The sequence below is a fragment of the Numida meleagris genome, chromosome 1 (genome assembly GCF_002078875.1).
Source record: "Numida meleagris isolate 19003 breed g44 Domestic line chromosome 1, NumMel1.0, whole genome shotgun sequence".
NCBI classification, from domain to species: Eukaryota; Metazoa; Chordata; class Aves; order Galliformes; family Numididae; genus Numida; species Numida meleagris.
In genome coordinates this window covers 40,093,236-40,107,812 of record NC_034409.1, presented here as the reverse complement: position 1 = coordinate 40,107,812, position 14,577 = coordinate 40,093,236, and the positions used below count along the sequence as shown (strand labels likewise).

Genomic DNA, 14,577 nt, shown 5'->3' with positions numbered 1-14,577 from the left:
GCATCTGATGTTAAAAAAAAAATCCTGCTTTAAGATGTGATAGGGGTAGGAAAGATCTCAGTTGTTTATTCCAGGGCGTAGGTTTTATTGGTATCCCAAGAACAATTAGTAGTTATCTTACCTATGAATTCTGAAGTTAATTAAATGTGAGCAGCCGAGTGATAAATATGTAGAAGTATTGGTTTCAAGCGTTGTTTTCTAGGAGAAAACATGGGTGCGGTGTAGGTTGTCACTTCTTTGTACTTTAGCTTTTGTTCTCTTTCAGCTTTTGCATGAATGTGTTTATTTTGAGCTTGGTCCTCTTCTGCAGCATGCAGTAAGTTTTCTAATGACGCTAAAGCCATTTACGCACCTTCTTATCCTTTCTTAAAGTTGTGTCTTTTGTTGAATGTTCTCAGCTACGTCATTTCAGTGCAAGTGATTGTGATCTGTGTGTGTGTTTCCAGTCTTCTTATCCCTTTCTGAGGCAGGATTAAAGCAGCTGGAACTATTTTGAAATCTGCATAGATATAGTGTGATGCCTGTAGAGATGTGAGGCTGCTGCATGCTGAGATTGAGATACTTGGATACAATTCAGATGCAGAGATCAAAAATGTAATTTTGTTTATAAACAGCAGATATGACAGGATAAAAGCATAAAAACAGGAATTATTGGCACCTTCTGATTCCAGATGAGGGTACTCATCAAATATTTGAATGAAGAATGAGAGTTCCTTTGGAGGAAATGTGTTTTTAAGGAAGTTTGAAATGGACCGAGCAGGTGAACAGCAATGGACAGTTCCTAGTGAGGGGTTGGGCTGAGTTCACTGCTGCTGCGTGATGCTAAAAGCTGCACGATGGTGGTCATGTTTTTATACCAAGATTGGGTCACTGTATTATTGCATAATACAATCATTAATAATATAAATTCTATAGTGTAGCAATTATATCTTTGCTAATACACGTTCATATTTGCTAATATTTGTTCATCTTTGCAAACATATGTTAATATAAGTACAGTAAAAGGGGTTTTCGGAATTGATCTTGGTTTAAACTTCTCTGATATAAATGCCAACATGTCACTGTTTCAGGAAAACAAGTTTGTCAAGTTAAGTCCATAGTCATAACTTCCAGTATAACAGAAAGACATCAGTCTCCAGTAGCATCACAGATTCTGACGTGCAGCGGTGCTCCCCTTGGCAAAGGGCAGGAGGGCCAATGATCTGGCTGTGCCACCGCCTCTTGGTGAGCAGTCAGCTGAGAAGGGTGGGCAGCAGTATGATTTCCCTTCTGGCTCCTGTTCTGCCTCAAAGCTGTTGTCAGCTCTTCTTTTCAACCAGTATAACTCAGCCCTAAGTATCCATCTTGATGACGCTGCCTTAAAACACCGTAAGCGCTGGAGGATTTGCTACAGGAAAGCATCCTGAGCACCAAGACCGTCATGAAGTATGGTTACTGAACTCGTAGGTGCAACAAGACATTTGTCAAACAACCATTTTTGCACTATAAGATGCAAAAGAGATAATCAGTTTTATATAAAAAACGGTATTTCTGGAGAAGAGAACGCCAGTTATCATCCGTGGTTGAAAAACAGTGTGTTTTCATTGTCAGATGTTGCAATGGGTCACTTCTTTATTTCTAGTATTTTCTGAGAACGTTGGACTTCCAAACATGTTGGTCTGATAGCTTAAGATTTGATTAATTGAAATCCTTTTTTTTTTCCTTCTATTTAAACAAATGTGTTCCTTTTGAAAATAATTCCTGCAAAATGTCATGTGCTTGAGCTTGAAGAATTGTAATGCATTTGCTAGCCGGCAGGAAAAGTGTTGGTTAATTTCTCCAAATAAATGTGTAATGAAATTAACATTTGATGCGCACTTGAAAAGTACTTCTGTATCCCTCGATTTCTTTCCTGATGAAGTTTTTGCACCGCATTCATTCATCCTGGCACTACCAGGCTGCAGTTCTTCTTTGGGGGGGGGGCAGGGGCAGGATTAGGTTCTAGCATGTGTTTCCCTATATAGCGTTCTTCATGTTTCCTTCTTTCCTCTTCTCGGTCACTGTTTACTTTCACCTAAACACTGCTCTGCCGCCCTTCATATGTCTTTTCCTCTATATGGATGCAGTAAAATATGTAGGCTTAGTTCCTTTTCATATGCTGCAAGTAGGAATTTTGACTGTTTCATCTTTGCACTGTTAATGTTTAGGTAGCCGCCTACGTACAAATACCTCTGGAGCTTACTGCTGTCTTTCTTCATAGGTTTGTTGGAACTCAGGAAGACTTAAGACTAACCAGATACAGTTATCTGTGCTGTTTCTTCCATGTTCCCGCATACTAAAAAGGAAAACGGTTGTGATTTTTTTTAGTTGCTGTGGTTCCTTGGGGTGTGCAAGTTATATTGGAGGCTAGGGACAGCCAGCTCAGTGTTGTTTTGCTACATTTCAGACTGTTCATAAATACTCCTCGTAAACATAAATATATTTCTTACCTATATATGTTATTCAGAATCAAAAGAAAGAGCTGTTTGCCTCGGGGGATTTTTTTGTCATCTCTGTGGCATACTGCTTGGATCACGTTGGGGGTATTTGATGATTCTGAAGCGGAGATGTGTGTCTGTTCAAGAAGCTTTCATAGCAGATTCAAGAGGGAGAATGAGAACAAGCTGGATTTGCTCTATTTGGAAGAGCTCTTTGCATATTGAAGGGTATAAAACATATCTACATCAGTCCATAATTTAGGAACAACATCCTTTGAAATTTGGATTAGACTAGTGAAAACTGAAAAGAAATCATCACTTCCAGTTTGCTTTAAGTCATTTGGGCAGTTGTTTCCCAGCAATGATTTCTTAATCATTTAAAAGAATATTTCGAGCTATATGAAATTCTCTCCTCTTGACAATTTCAAGAAGAAATCATAAATTCACCTGAGATCTCTGGTTGATATCAACTAGCTGCAAATCTTCACTCACGTATTTCAGGAGCAATAATTAGCAAGTTTTGCCAAATACTCCTAGTTGGCCTTATTCACCCCCAGAGTTTTGTGTAGCTGCCAGCTGCTCATTCTGCTCTTAGGGTGAACGTTCCTGTAGCAGCTTTTTGTTCCCAGATGAGAAGGATGTGAGAATCTGCTAAGATTTGCAAAGAGAAGTAACCTTAAAAACTCCGGATGGTTCAACCGTAGATAAAGTTACATCGGAGGAGCCTTTCTTGTGTCAGCCTCTACTCAGTTCTGATTGTTCAGAGGCAGAAGTCCGAGGCGCAGCTGTGACTTGCTGGCATCAGATGGCATTTTGCACAGCTGAATAAGGCTTTCTGCTAGTTTGACTTGTTTCTCAAGCCATTTGATTTTCTCGCTACATCAGCCTTGAAAGTATTCAGAGCAGATATTCTCAGCTCAGTGAAATTTGTATCATTTTGCTTATGTTATTTCACTCGGACCCTTCATTTCCTACTTCAGAGCATCTGTTGGTACACTCAGGAGAAGAGACAACTGCAGGAATATCTCATCTGTGTAGAGGTGGGAGGAGGGGAATTGTCTGGAGGTTGGTGCTCAGAGCAGCACAGGGACCGCTGTGCAGAGCCACATGCCCCACGTCACCTCTGTGGGCAAAGACTCTCTGTTCTTCTGGAGACCTCTGAGTCACGTTGGGTATTAGCTTCAGCTTTGGATGATTCAAAGTTGTGTTTTGTGTTTTCTTTAATCTGTTACTTTAAGCAGTTACGTTAAGAAGTGCACCTTAAGAATGTAAGAATCATGTGGAAGCTGTGATTTAAGCCCTTGATATATTGTGCAGCCTGTACAACCTACAGCTTACCTTGCCTTGCCCTTAAGTATAATTTTTCCCCTAAATTTAACAAAACAAACCAAAAACAGTTTTGAGAAGGGAGTTTGAGTTAGCATTTCCACTTTGGTCTGAGTTAATATTAACATTTTTAGGAACTTAAATTTGAAGTGAAACTTCTCTGGCACTGATTATTTAAAGAAATATTCCCAGGCACTCAAGCCAGTAGAAGCCTTCAAAAGGATCAAGTATTGCAGCTTCAATGTACTTAGAAGATAAAATAAATTTGAAACAGCAATATTAACATTTTAGTGCTTAAATCTGTTAGATGTGGCTTGAATGTCCGGTTGTTTGGCCTGATACCAATGTCTTTTTTGAAAGAATTTAAATGATTTACAAAGATGCACTTCTAAAAGTTTTTCAAGACTTCATATGCTGAAAGTTGTCTTAAAAGGAGGCCATTAAAATATATATTCCAATGATTTGAAACTTTTTAATTTGCTTTTACCTTCTGTCAGCTGTGGGGTGGAATTTTGTTTGTGTCTCCCACTGACCACACCACTGGCTTGAGCACAGTGACACTTTGCTGTCTTTGGCTCTGTATTACCATTCACTGGAGGCTCTCATGGATTTCATTTGAATCCATCATCTATAGATTTAAAAAAAAAAAAAAAACAGCTGGGCTTAGCTGAAATGGGAAATTGGTTAAAAGGTCTTGGGAGACCAGTAGCGCTGTTGGTTGGTGCCTTGCTAACATTAAGCCTTGTTTCTCTGCAAGGCTGAAGTAGACATGCTTATTTTACATGGATAAACAGCAGAAATGTTTTAGGAGAGTCCCTCTCCTCAGATTTTGGGGTCAGAGGGCCCTGTCCAATGATCTGAGGAGGCAGCAGGTAGCACTTGGTTTCACTGCTGAGTTCCTCGTGAGCTCAGCAGGCAGCAGGTAAGGAACCGAATCCACTCAGGAGCCAGCGCTCTGCCCTGCTCCTCGCTTGCCATGGTTCTCGTGACCTTCAGGTTCAGCAAGCTCTTAAAGTTAATTATATCCCTAATTACTTAGTAAACCTGTTTCCAGATACTGTGAACTGGGACAAGGTTCGAATGTAAACAGATGTCCCTCTTTCTTTTGCTGCAGTAAATAGTGTTAAAACGTTTTCTGACCATGGCTAGTTGGTTGCAGCTAATGAAGTTTAGAAAATCCGAAGTATTTTTTATTTGGCCAACTGTAGGCCAGGTTGTAAGGTAACAATTTTAATTTCCAGCTCCTGAGCTTAGTTTTGGTGAGTCTGTTTGGCTTTCATACAGAGTTATTATTTATTGTCTCAGAGGTGCTGAGATTCCAGCTTCTTATAAAAAGTGTTAGAGTGTATTTTTCATGAAGTGATAGGAGACAGTCTGGGTTGCATAACAATTATTTAAAGTAAATATTTCGCCTTTTTTCGAGGTTGCTAACTTCAGTCTATACTTCAGTTGAGGAATATTGAGGATTCCTAAAACACAGCTTTCAAGCGGAACTGTTTTTACCTTCACAGAACAATATTATCACAAACTTGTTCTTCCAATCTTACCTAGGCTGCATAATGCTTGTCATGGAAACGTAAGGGCGAAAGAATCAGGAACGATTTTATTTTCCTGCTCTTGTCTTTTCTGATATTTGTCTGATACTTGCAATTCTTTTTACTTAGACCACAGAAGTATCTGGAAGAGTTGCTTTAGCTTAAATATCAACACATGGAAGCTTTAGCTCCAAAAAATAAACATAATGTAGCTCAAGTTACTGTTTTCTTCTCTTTTATTGTGAATAGCACCTACAGGAATACTGTGTAAATTAACAGTCATATTTTCCCAAATTATTCTTTTGTAGCTGTCTGTTGAACATCACAACACATAAATTACAAAAGGTACAAATTCAAGTGCTATAGCAAAAGGTTTTGTAAGGAGATGGCTATAAGACTCCAATAGTTTTTTACTTTTCCATTGCATTCAGGCTGGCAAAAAGCATCTTTTTCTGGACTTGAAGGCCATGGTTGTAGATTTTTATTAAACTGTTCTAATTTCATTTTCGCTGTATACCATGTAGCTGTATCGATTAAATATCAGTGGAGGAAATTAAAGTTAGTTTTTGCTTACTTATTTTAGAAAAAGGAAATTTCAAGTAACCATAAAGATTTTAAAAAGCAATAAATTTTCTTTTAGTTTGAAACATCGATGACTCTTTTATATGCATACATAGCTACACAGAATAATATGCTGTTACATGTGAGAATTGTTGCTATATGGTGCCAGAATACCCGAAGTGTCAAAGATGCCCATATTTGAAGTTTGTTATTGAACTATTAGTTTTAATTAACAGCTTGAAGTTTGAGGGGTGATTAAAAAAAACAAACCTTCTTATTTGTAGGCTCAGCTGTGCCCTAAAAACACAGGGCATCATTCTCCTTCTCTCAGTTACCAAATCTGTTTCCTTGCCGTATGTGATGCAGAATCAAGTTTCCTACGTGTCTGAAACAGTTGTTCTCCTTTCCCTTGGCAGTGCTAGGTTTCCTAATTACAGCTGTGATCCTGTAGGCACCAAGGTAACTTCATGCACCATCTGAAGCGTGCTGAAACTATTATTACCGTCAAGGAAAATAAACAAATGCATAAAGTTGTTTGGGTTAGGATCGTCTGTTACTGAATGGTGTGGAAGACAGAACAAACATCACTGTCATTGCTTAATTTGAAAGGTGTATTTTAAAAGTTGGCATTTGAATAGTATTTCAGACTGTTGTGCTATTTCACTATTAATTTATGGAGTAGGGGTAGCAGAGGGAATGCCTCGATGGAGTGGCTGACAGAAGGCTGGGAAAGGGCCATCACCATGGAGATCTCACTTCCCCAAAGAGTCATTCTTCTCCTACTTCTTCTATCCCTTCAAATTCATCAGATGGTTCTTCTTTCGCTGACCCAGTAAAAACAAAACCCTGTAAGCATATGCAGATGGGAATTCAGTAACTCCACTTCTCCAGCCCTACTGATCTCCCAGCTCTGCTGGTCTCATTTTGGTCTGTAAGCTGCTTCATTTCTGGATTCTGCTTTAAAGGATATTTGATCATGAAGTTGTTCATATGGCTAAATAACATTGTGAAGTGCTACTGGAGCCTTTTTTCACTGCCTACACTTTCTTACGCGCTGCTCTTTTTTTCAGATCTAGAACTAGTTGAACAAAATTAACAGCTTCAACAAGGTACATATTTTCCCTACAAAAGTAGCTTCATTTTCTCCTGTTAGGTAGAAACAGGTAAAGTCAGTTTTATTAAACACCACTTTTTTGTGTCTATGTTTGAAAAAGGAAATTGAAAACTACCTGAACACTGACATGGGATTGTTTTAACAAGGACATTTTTGTTGGTCGTTAACTTTGGTTTTGAGTCTGAAGTTTTGACTTCATGAGAAAGTTAGGTATCTGTACTGTTGTTTTTGCCTGCTCAGCAAATATCCTGCATAGCAATTATCTGATATGTAACCTGAAATACTGTGTAACTATTGAAACAGTGCAAGTGGTATCATTGAGAAATTCAGTTACTTTGAATTATTTTTTCATTCTTGCAAAAGTTAATTCTTTAAGCTCAAGAGACATTAAGATTCACAGCTATGCACTTCCAAGAGATATGGAATAAAAACAGCACAGCATACCAACATCAAAGTTAGTGGTGGCAACTGATGATACGTGCCCCAGGAGATACAGTTACACTTCTGGGAATTCATTTCCAGTTTGCGATCTCTTAGTCCTTACCTTTTCTTGACGTAGTTGCAGAGATTTAATAGCACGTGCTATTTAAGTCATACATTGGAAAAAAGAGAAGTAAGAGGGTACTTGGAAGTGCCGCGTTGTTAAATAAAGAGAAGGATGAAATGATCCTAGGATTGGAATCTGTCATTAGTTAAATAATGTTAACTGACATTAGTTAAATGGCAGTAGTTAAACAGAAATATTTTAAAGTATTTGTATTAGTATTGGATTAATTTTGTGATTGACTCCTGCATAATTTGATATTCTGCCATAGTGAGGTTAAGAAGGCACTTTTCATTTTCTTATCTGTTACCAAATGGGTAACTAGTTCTTCAGGTCTGAGTATTTCCTTTTAGGTTTTTTTTTTTTCCTCAAGTATATGTAAAGTATGAATTAAACTCTGCAAGACAGAAGGTATGTAAGTCTGGGTTGCTGACTCCTAAGAGAGTAGTACTTTAAATAAAGAACAGTGTGTCTTAAACAGAGTGCAAAGTAGTGCTTCGTTTCTTTCTCTCCCCTGTTACCCCACCAAAAGCTAACCTTGTGAATGCTTGGCAGCAGAGGTGATTTTGACTTTATTCATTGTATGCCTTATAGCTTAGGAGACTAGGAGTCGTCATTCTGGGCAAGTACGGAAAGATGATGTAGCACTAAATATGGATGTTCTTGGAGGTGTGGCTTAATACATGGAGCTCATGGGAATCACTGTCTTGACCATTGTTTGTGTTCACTTTTGTTCATCATCTAACGAGTTTTTTCTTTCAGTTCATGCAAGCATATATTTAATATGTTTGGAAATCTTTGTGGCAAACTGAAGAGCTGACAGAGTACTTACTATTCATATTAATGGGTATTACAATAAAAAGTTGTGTAAGTATTCTGTGGTTGTAGGTAGTCATGAAGGGTTTTTTTTGTGTATACCAAATATAGTTTCTTCTATTAATTGTGTGTGTACATGTGTATATCCATTGCATGTGATATCCTAGTGGCTGCTATTTCTGCATCAACTTTACTATGTTGAAGTTCACCCTCCCTTTTTGTCTACCAAAAAGTTTGTTTCTCTTTTTCTCTTGGCAGGTATTTAATTAGTCAAGGAGCACATGTAGGAGCTGTAAATAGTGAAGGAGACACTCCATTAGATATTGCTGAAGAAGAGGCAATGGAAGAGCTGCTTCAGAATGAAGTAAATAGACAAGGTAATTTTAAATGTGAAAGGCTGGTTTTGTTTATTGAACGCTAAATATGTTTTTGAAAATGTATGTATAAATTTGCAATTTTAAAGTCAACTTTTTTTAAAAGAGAATTGTCAATACAGTGTACATTGCTGAAGCTGTCTTCCAGGTGTTTTAACTCATCCCAACCTACTGAGAAGAAAAAGCTTGGAAATACTGAACACAGATGTTGGTTGGATTCTTACCTTCACTCCACAGAATTTATGTGGTATTTAGATGGTATGGATGGTATACAGTCCATCTGGGGTGTAGACTAATATATCCCAGCTTTAGATTAAGTCTAAAGCTAGAAGTCAGTACTGAAGGAAACTACTTTAGAGAGGAGAAAAATAGAGACTTTTAGGGTGACTCTGATGTCAGTTTTGTGATGAGATGAATCCAGCCGGAAGGTAACTATCTCTTTCCATTGATACCCTGGAATAGCTGAACCAAGAGTAAACAACTACACCGTGTCACGTAAGCAGCCCTTTGTATCTAATTTTGACCTTTTGAGTGCCATTACACAATGCCAAATGTCCAAAACTACCTGTTAGGATAAAGGAGTCTTAAATTGCACTTGTTTTAGGTCTGAGAACAAAAGTTCATTCCAGTAGTTTCTGTGCTCACCTGAGAGCACCATACAGTTAATGGAAAGGTATCAAGTTTTGATAGTACCATTTTAAAATGCATATCCTAAATACGTGCAGTTTGCTCCAAGAAAATTGGTAAGGCAAATCTAGCAGTGCTAACTTTTTGAAAGAGATTGGCTTTTAAAAAAGAATATTTATTCATTTTTCTCTGATACTTTTTTCCTCCTTAGGCTACTATTTCCCATTTTCAATACTCATTTTCCAGGGAATGGTCTTTGAAGGTTTCTGGTTTTTCTATTCCACATAGGAGAGAATATTCCAATGGTGTCTCATCATCTCAAGTCTTCTAGGCATGCATTACTATCCCAAAGCTCCCAGTACAAGAAATGAGGTGGTGTGGTCTAAGTTACATGATGGTCTGAAGAAAGATGGCACTCAGTAAAGGCAGAGCCTTGGGATGTGCTAGGGAACTGCATCTCCATCACTTCTGGCTGCCTTCCTCCCTCTTAACAGGCTCCTTCCTCCTTGAAAATGTTACTTTTTTTTTGTAGCAGAGAATTTATATCTCTAAGATGGATTTACATAATGCAGTCGTAAACGATTAATTGCTTGAAGCTTTGCCATGATGTAATTTGAATGCTTAAACCTGTTTAATACCAAGAACAAATGTTAAAAAGAAAGTGGGTGACATGATAAACAGGGAAATAAGAGGTAGGCGCTAATATGTAGAAGGAGACTGTAGATTTGACAGAGGCTTTGACTCAATTATTTATTACTCTTAAATGAATTTTAATTGACGGTTCTTATAGCTAGCACATAAAGAACTCCAGATTAGGTAGACATGAATAAGTTTTGTGTCAGTGCTACCATTTGTCTATTTTAAGTAGTTTGGGGGAAAAAAAAGCACAGCTGTTCTTTTTCTTCTTCTTCTTCTTCTTTTTTTTTTTTTTTTTTGGAAGAATATTGTCAGTCTTTGCTAGAGAGTTATGTCTGACTTGTACATAAACCTAAATTATTTAGGTAGATTTTGATGCACTTGACTTTACTGACATGCTATAGTAATTGACTGTTTGTTTGCAAAATTTACATAATTTAAAAACGCCTCTCACTTTCATGTTATTGATAATGTATATATATAGTTATATGTTTATAATGTATATTTTTACAGTGTAGAGAATGATATACATTTTTATTTTTTCATGTTTTATTATTTTGAACAGCCCAATTATAAAATCAGCATTGGCAGTCTAAACTAAATGCGACAATTCATTGAAAATTTCAGTGTATTTTGCATATTTTATATTTAAAACTTAAAATATCTATGGCAATGTTTTTATAACCCTGAGAAGAAAGTAGATGCTCCCACGTTGTAGCTCTAGCCTTCCAAAGGGATGATCCGGGTTATTTTAAAGTACTGAATTTCAGTTGCTACAGAAACCTATTTTTCAAGCATTCCTGCTCCACGTTTATGTCAGTTGCCTTGCTGATTGGCAGAAGATTTTTCAGAAGACTGGTTTGTAAAAATATTCAAGAAATGTACTGGGTCATAGAATGACCAAGGTTGGAAAAGACATCTAATATCATCCTGTCCAACCGTCCACCTATCACCAATATTTTCCACTAAGCCATGTCCCTCAGTACAACATGCAAAATTTCTTGAAGACCTCCAGGGGCAGTGACTCCACCACCTCCCTGGGCAGCCCATTCCAGTGTCTGACCACTCTCTCATTGAAGTATTTCCTGACGTCCAACCTGAATCTCCCCTAGCACAACTTCAGGCCATTCCTTCTAGTCCTGTTGCCGGTCCATGATTCTATAAAATGTATTGGTTGAGTGAGGCACCGTGTAAGGTGAGAAAAAATTTAACTAGGGCTGAGCTTTGATGTGGTTTGAACTCTCTCTGTGGAGAGCAGTCAATTTTGAGCTGTCTTGAAGAGTGACCACAATTTGAACATTCGTGACAACATTTCTGCCTTCCTTGTGCTACAAGAGCATTAAAGTCTAATCTACATACATACAAACAAATATATGTATATACGTAGTCATGCATTTTATATATACATACATTTATATACACATAGGTATACTTGGAAGTGGTTATAATGCTTGCTTACATACAGACCTGTTACAGGACTCGGTAACATCTGTATTTTTTTGCAGTTAAACCTATTTAGAACTAGTTCTTCGGGTTTTGGTCTAGATATTTAATGTATATGTTGCTCTATGTGAATTAATCTTGTCATGGTTTTATATATATGTATTACTATGTGTGTATATCCTTACGTGCATGTATATTTATATTCTAACTAGCTTCTTTGGTTGTTAGACCACTAACATAAAGCTCTAAAATTAAGCTCTAAAATAACTTGTTTGTTTCAGTGTGGAATTAACACTGATGTATTGTGACCATTTCATCTTTGACAGTACGTATGGTTAAATGCTTTAGCATTGCTCCTCATAAACTAAAGCAGTACCACAGTTTAGGTAAAACAAACTGACTGTGAGATCTGTGGAACATTAAACCCCAGTTCAGTGCTACTGGTAGTGGAAGATAAGCAAATTTACTTTGAAAAGGAACAAACTCGAATGACAAAAAATCTTAGTCTTGTGTAGATAAAACATTCACTATAGCTCCATTTTTCCTGTGTTGCTTAGTTAATGCTCTGATTATGGCTTCCTACATATTGACATCAACAGTCAGAGCTTTTTTGTGTCAGAACATTGCCTGGAGAGATCAGTCTGATTCATTGTGATTTCAGATATTTTGAAGTGATGATGTTTGACATTTGTTTCTGTTCGAAATCTGAGGAGAATTACCATGTTAGCTTATCCTTTTTGCTGCTTCAGAATTGAAGTCAGAATCTTCTAATTGTACAGTTATTCAACCTTCATCAGTTTATTTATATTTATGACCAATTTTAACGAGCATTGAATTATGTTTTAAGGACATATTTGACTGCAGCACAATAAAATTCACAGACAGAAATTACAGAATAGAATACAATTTAGCTCTATATGACATTAGAGGCATAATACAGAGGGGGATCCAAAGTGTTTGCTCATCCTGTTCTAGCATTCAGACTCCAAAATCTGAACTACCTGGAGAGGTCAGTCATCCAAAGTAATCTCCTGTTTTACAAGTCCTGCTGTAAGGAGCGTTGGACATGAAAGAATAGAGCTTATGTATTATTACAGTCTTTTTTCAGTTATTCTGGACTCCTTGTGCAAGACTTCTCAACTGTGACCCTTGATTCATGTTTCACTTCCTGTATCCTCTCCTGTGGGCCACGGGCCCCTGAACAAGACCACCTTGTATTCTGAGAAGCATACAGCAAGACTGGTTGATAGAATAGACTGCTGTCATTGTGAACTAATGGACTGACTATCTTATAGATGAAGCCATAGCACTCTTATAGTAGGGAGAATGTTCTTCTACCCAGACCTTCACATGGGAGTAAAGACTGTGTACTGAATTTTGACTAATTTGGAGTAATTTTGCAACACTCTCTATATTAATATTTTGGTATTGTCTTTGATATAAATAAATCTAAATGTATTACATTGTTTCTAAAGTGCACAAGCAATGGCTTAATCATTTTTTAAGCTTAAAACCTAGTTTCATTTTATACTTTGTGAGAAGGTAAATTATAAACATACCATTGTAAGGTATAGAGATTTTTGGACATGTTTATGAACAGGACACTTCACAAATCGCAGAATTAAGTATTCTGTGGAAATTATTCCAGTGTAGTGCAGAACAACTGTAGTTTTTGCACGTCTTATATTTTAAATATTTTCTGTGTTTTACAAAAAAACTTCCTCTTAGACCTGTTCTGTTGTTCCTCCATATGGCTGATGTCTCTGTCATTGGCTGGTCCCATTTACATAGATGTCACTGCAATCCATGGAAATGTTTACCTTTAGTAAAAATACCAATATTTCCAATTTCTTGATACGATTCCCTGTCTTTCTGCTCTGTGGTGTTTCAGTGTGCTGCAGTTATGGAGGCTGACTTTTGCAAGTAGCGTGAAGCCTTTTCATGGGGGTGGGTGAAAGCTAGCAGACTTGAGAGCTGTTTTGCTTGACTACCACTTTAATTCCAGCTACCACTTTAATAATATTTAAAACTCACCAGCTTAAAATGTTGGCACTCGTTGGGGTCTTGAGTAGGGTTAAGCGTTACGAGTGAAGCGATTTTTTGGTGATGGAAGGTTATTTATCATCAGATGCCCTCTTAAAATTATTTTTAACTGCTTAAGCAGTTATTTTGAATTATAGGAGACATTCTTGAGGGGTGAGTTAGTGGGGAGAGGTGACGTGAGGTGAATCAGGAGTTCGTGATACAGGGCAGCACTTACTCACCGTGTGTTAGAGAGATTGCTTCTCATTTTTGGAGCAGAAGCCAGTGTTCCTCATTCTTAATCATAGGTAAATGTAATGACACTATCTCGAATGTATTGCTTAACTCAACTTTGTTTATGTGGACAAAATGTGAACTATTACATTTGTATATAAACATTAACTACGTTAAGTAAAAAGTGGGTTGATCTTCCCTGTCGTATCTATAAAACATGCCTTTATATGGCCGAGCAGCGCTGAAACAATGATTCAGCATTTCAGTTCACGCTCAGTTTCACTGAACGCTCACTGAACAGCACAGGATTATCAAATCTGGTCAGAACTGTTGAATAGCACTTGTTGATCAGGAAAAAACGAAAGCATTTAGCAATAAATTATTAACGATTTAAGCAGTCAGGCAGCCAGAGGTTAAGCTGGGTAGAACTGTAAGCGAAGTCTCCAGCGGGGCTGGAGCTGAGAGGCCGCACATTGCCATCTACGGGCCGTACGCAGAAAGTGGCCGGGAGGTGTGCCCAGCATTATCTCTTTTTCCTTGATATCCCACTGCAGAGTTTGGAAAACGAGAGTAAGGAGGAAGGTCCATATAAGGTATCACAAAGGACGTTCGTATTCCATTTTCTGTATTTAAAAAGGGAGCAATATTTAGCTTGTCTCAGAGCACTGCCTTTTTTCTTTGGCGCCAAGTCCAATTGCCAGTTAGTACTGTGAGAGGTTTTCTTTCGATTGGCAAGATTCTTTTACTTTTGTCTGTTGAAACACGATCAGAAATTTTCTCTCCTGTAAGCTAACATATTAATGGAGATGTTTGTCCTCTGCAGCTGTTCTGCCTTGTTTGGGCTTCACAGACGTGTTCATTTGTGATATTGATGGGAGGCTATATTTAA

General features: G+C 37.6%; 1 protein-coding gene across 4 annotated transcripts in view; it reads left to right on the top strand.

Moving 5' to 3' along the window:
- Positions 1–14,577, top strand: part of PPP1R12A (protein phosphatase 1 regulatory subunit 12A) — a 124,349-nt gene that overhangs the window by 54,583 nt on the left and 55,189 nt on the right. For all 4 annotated transcript variants that reach the window (XM_021385247.1, XM_021385245.1, XM_021385246.1 and 1 more), the window contains exon 3: positions 8,611–8,729. In XM_021385247.1, the coding sequence (XP_021240922.1) occupies positions 8,611–8,729 (119 nt within the window). The remainder of the gene's footprint in view (positions 1–8,610; positions 8,730–14,577) is intronic.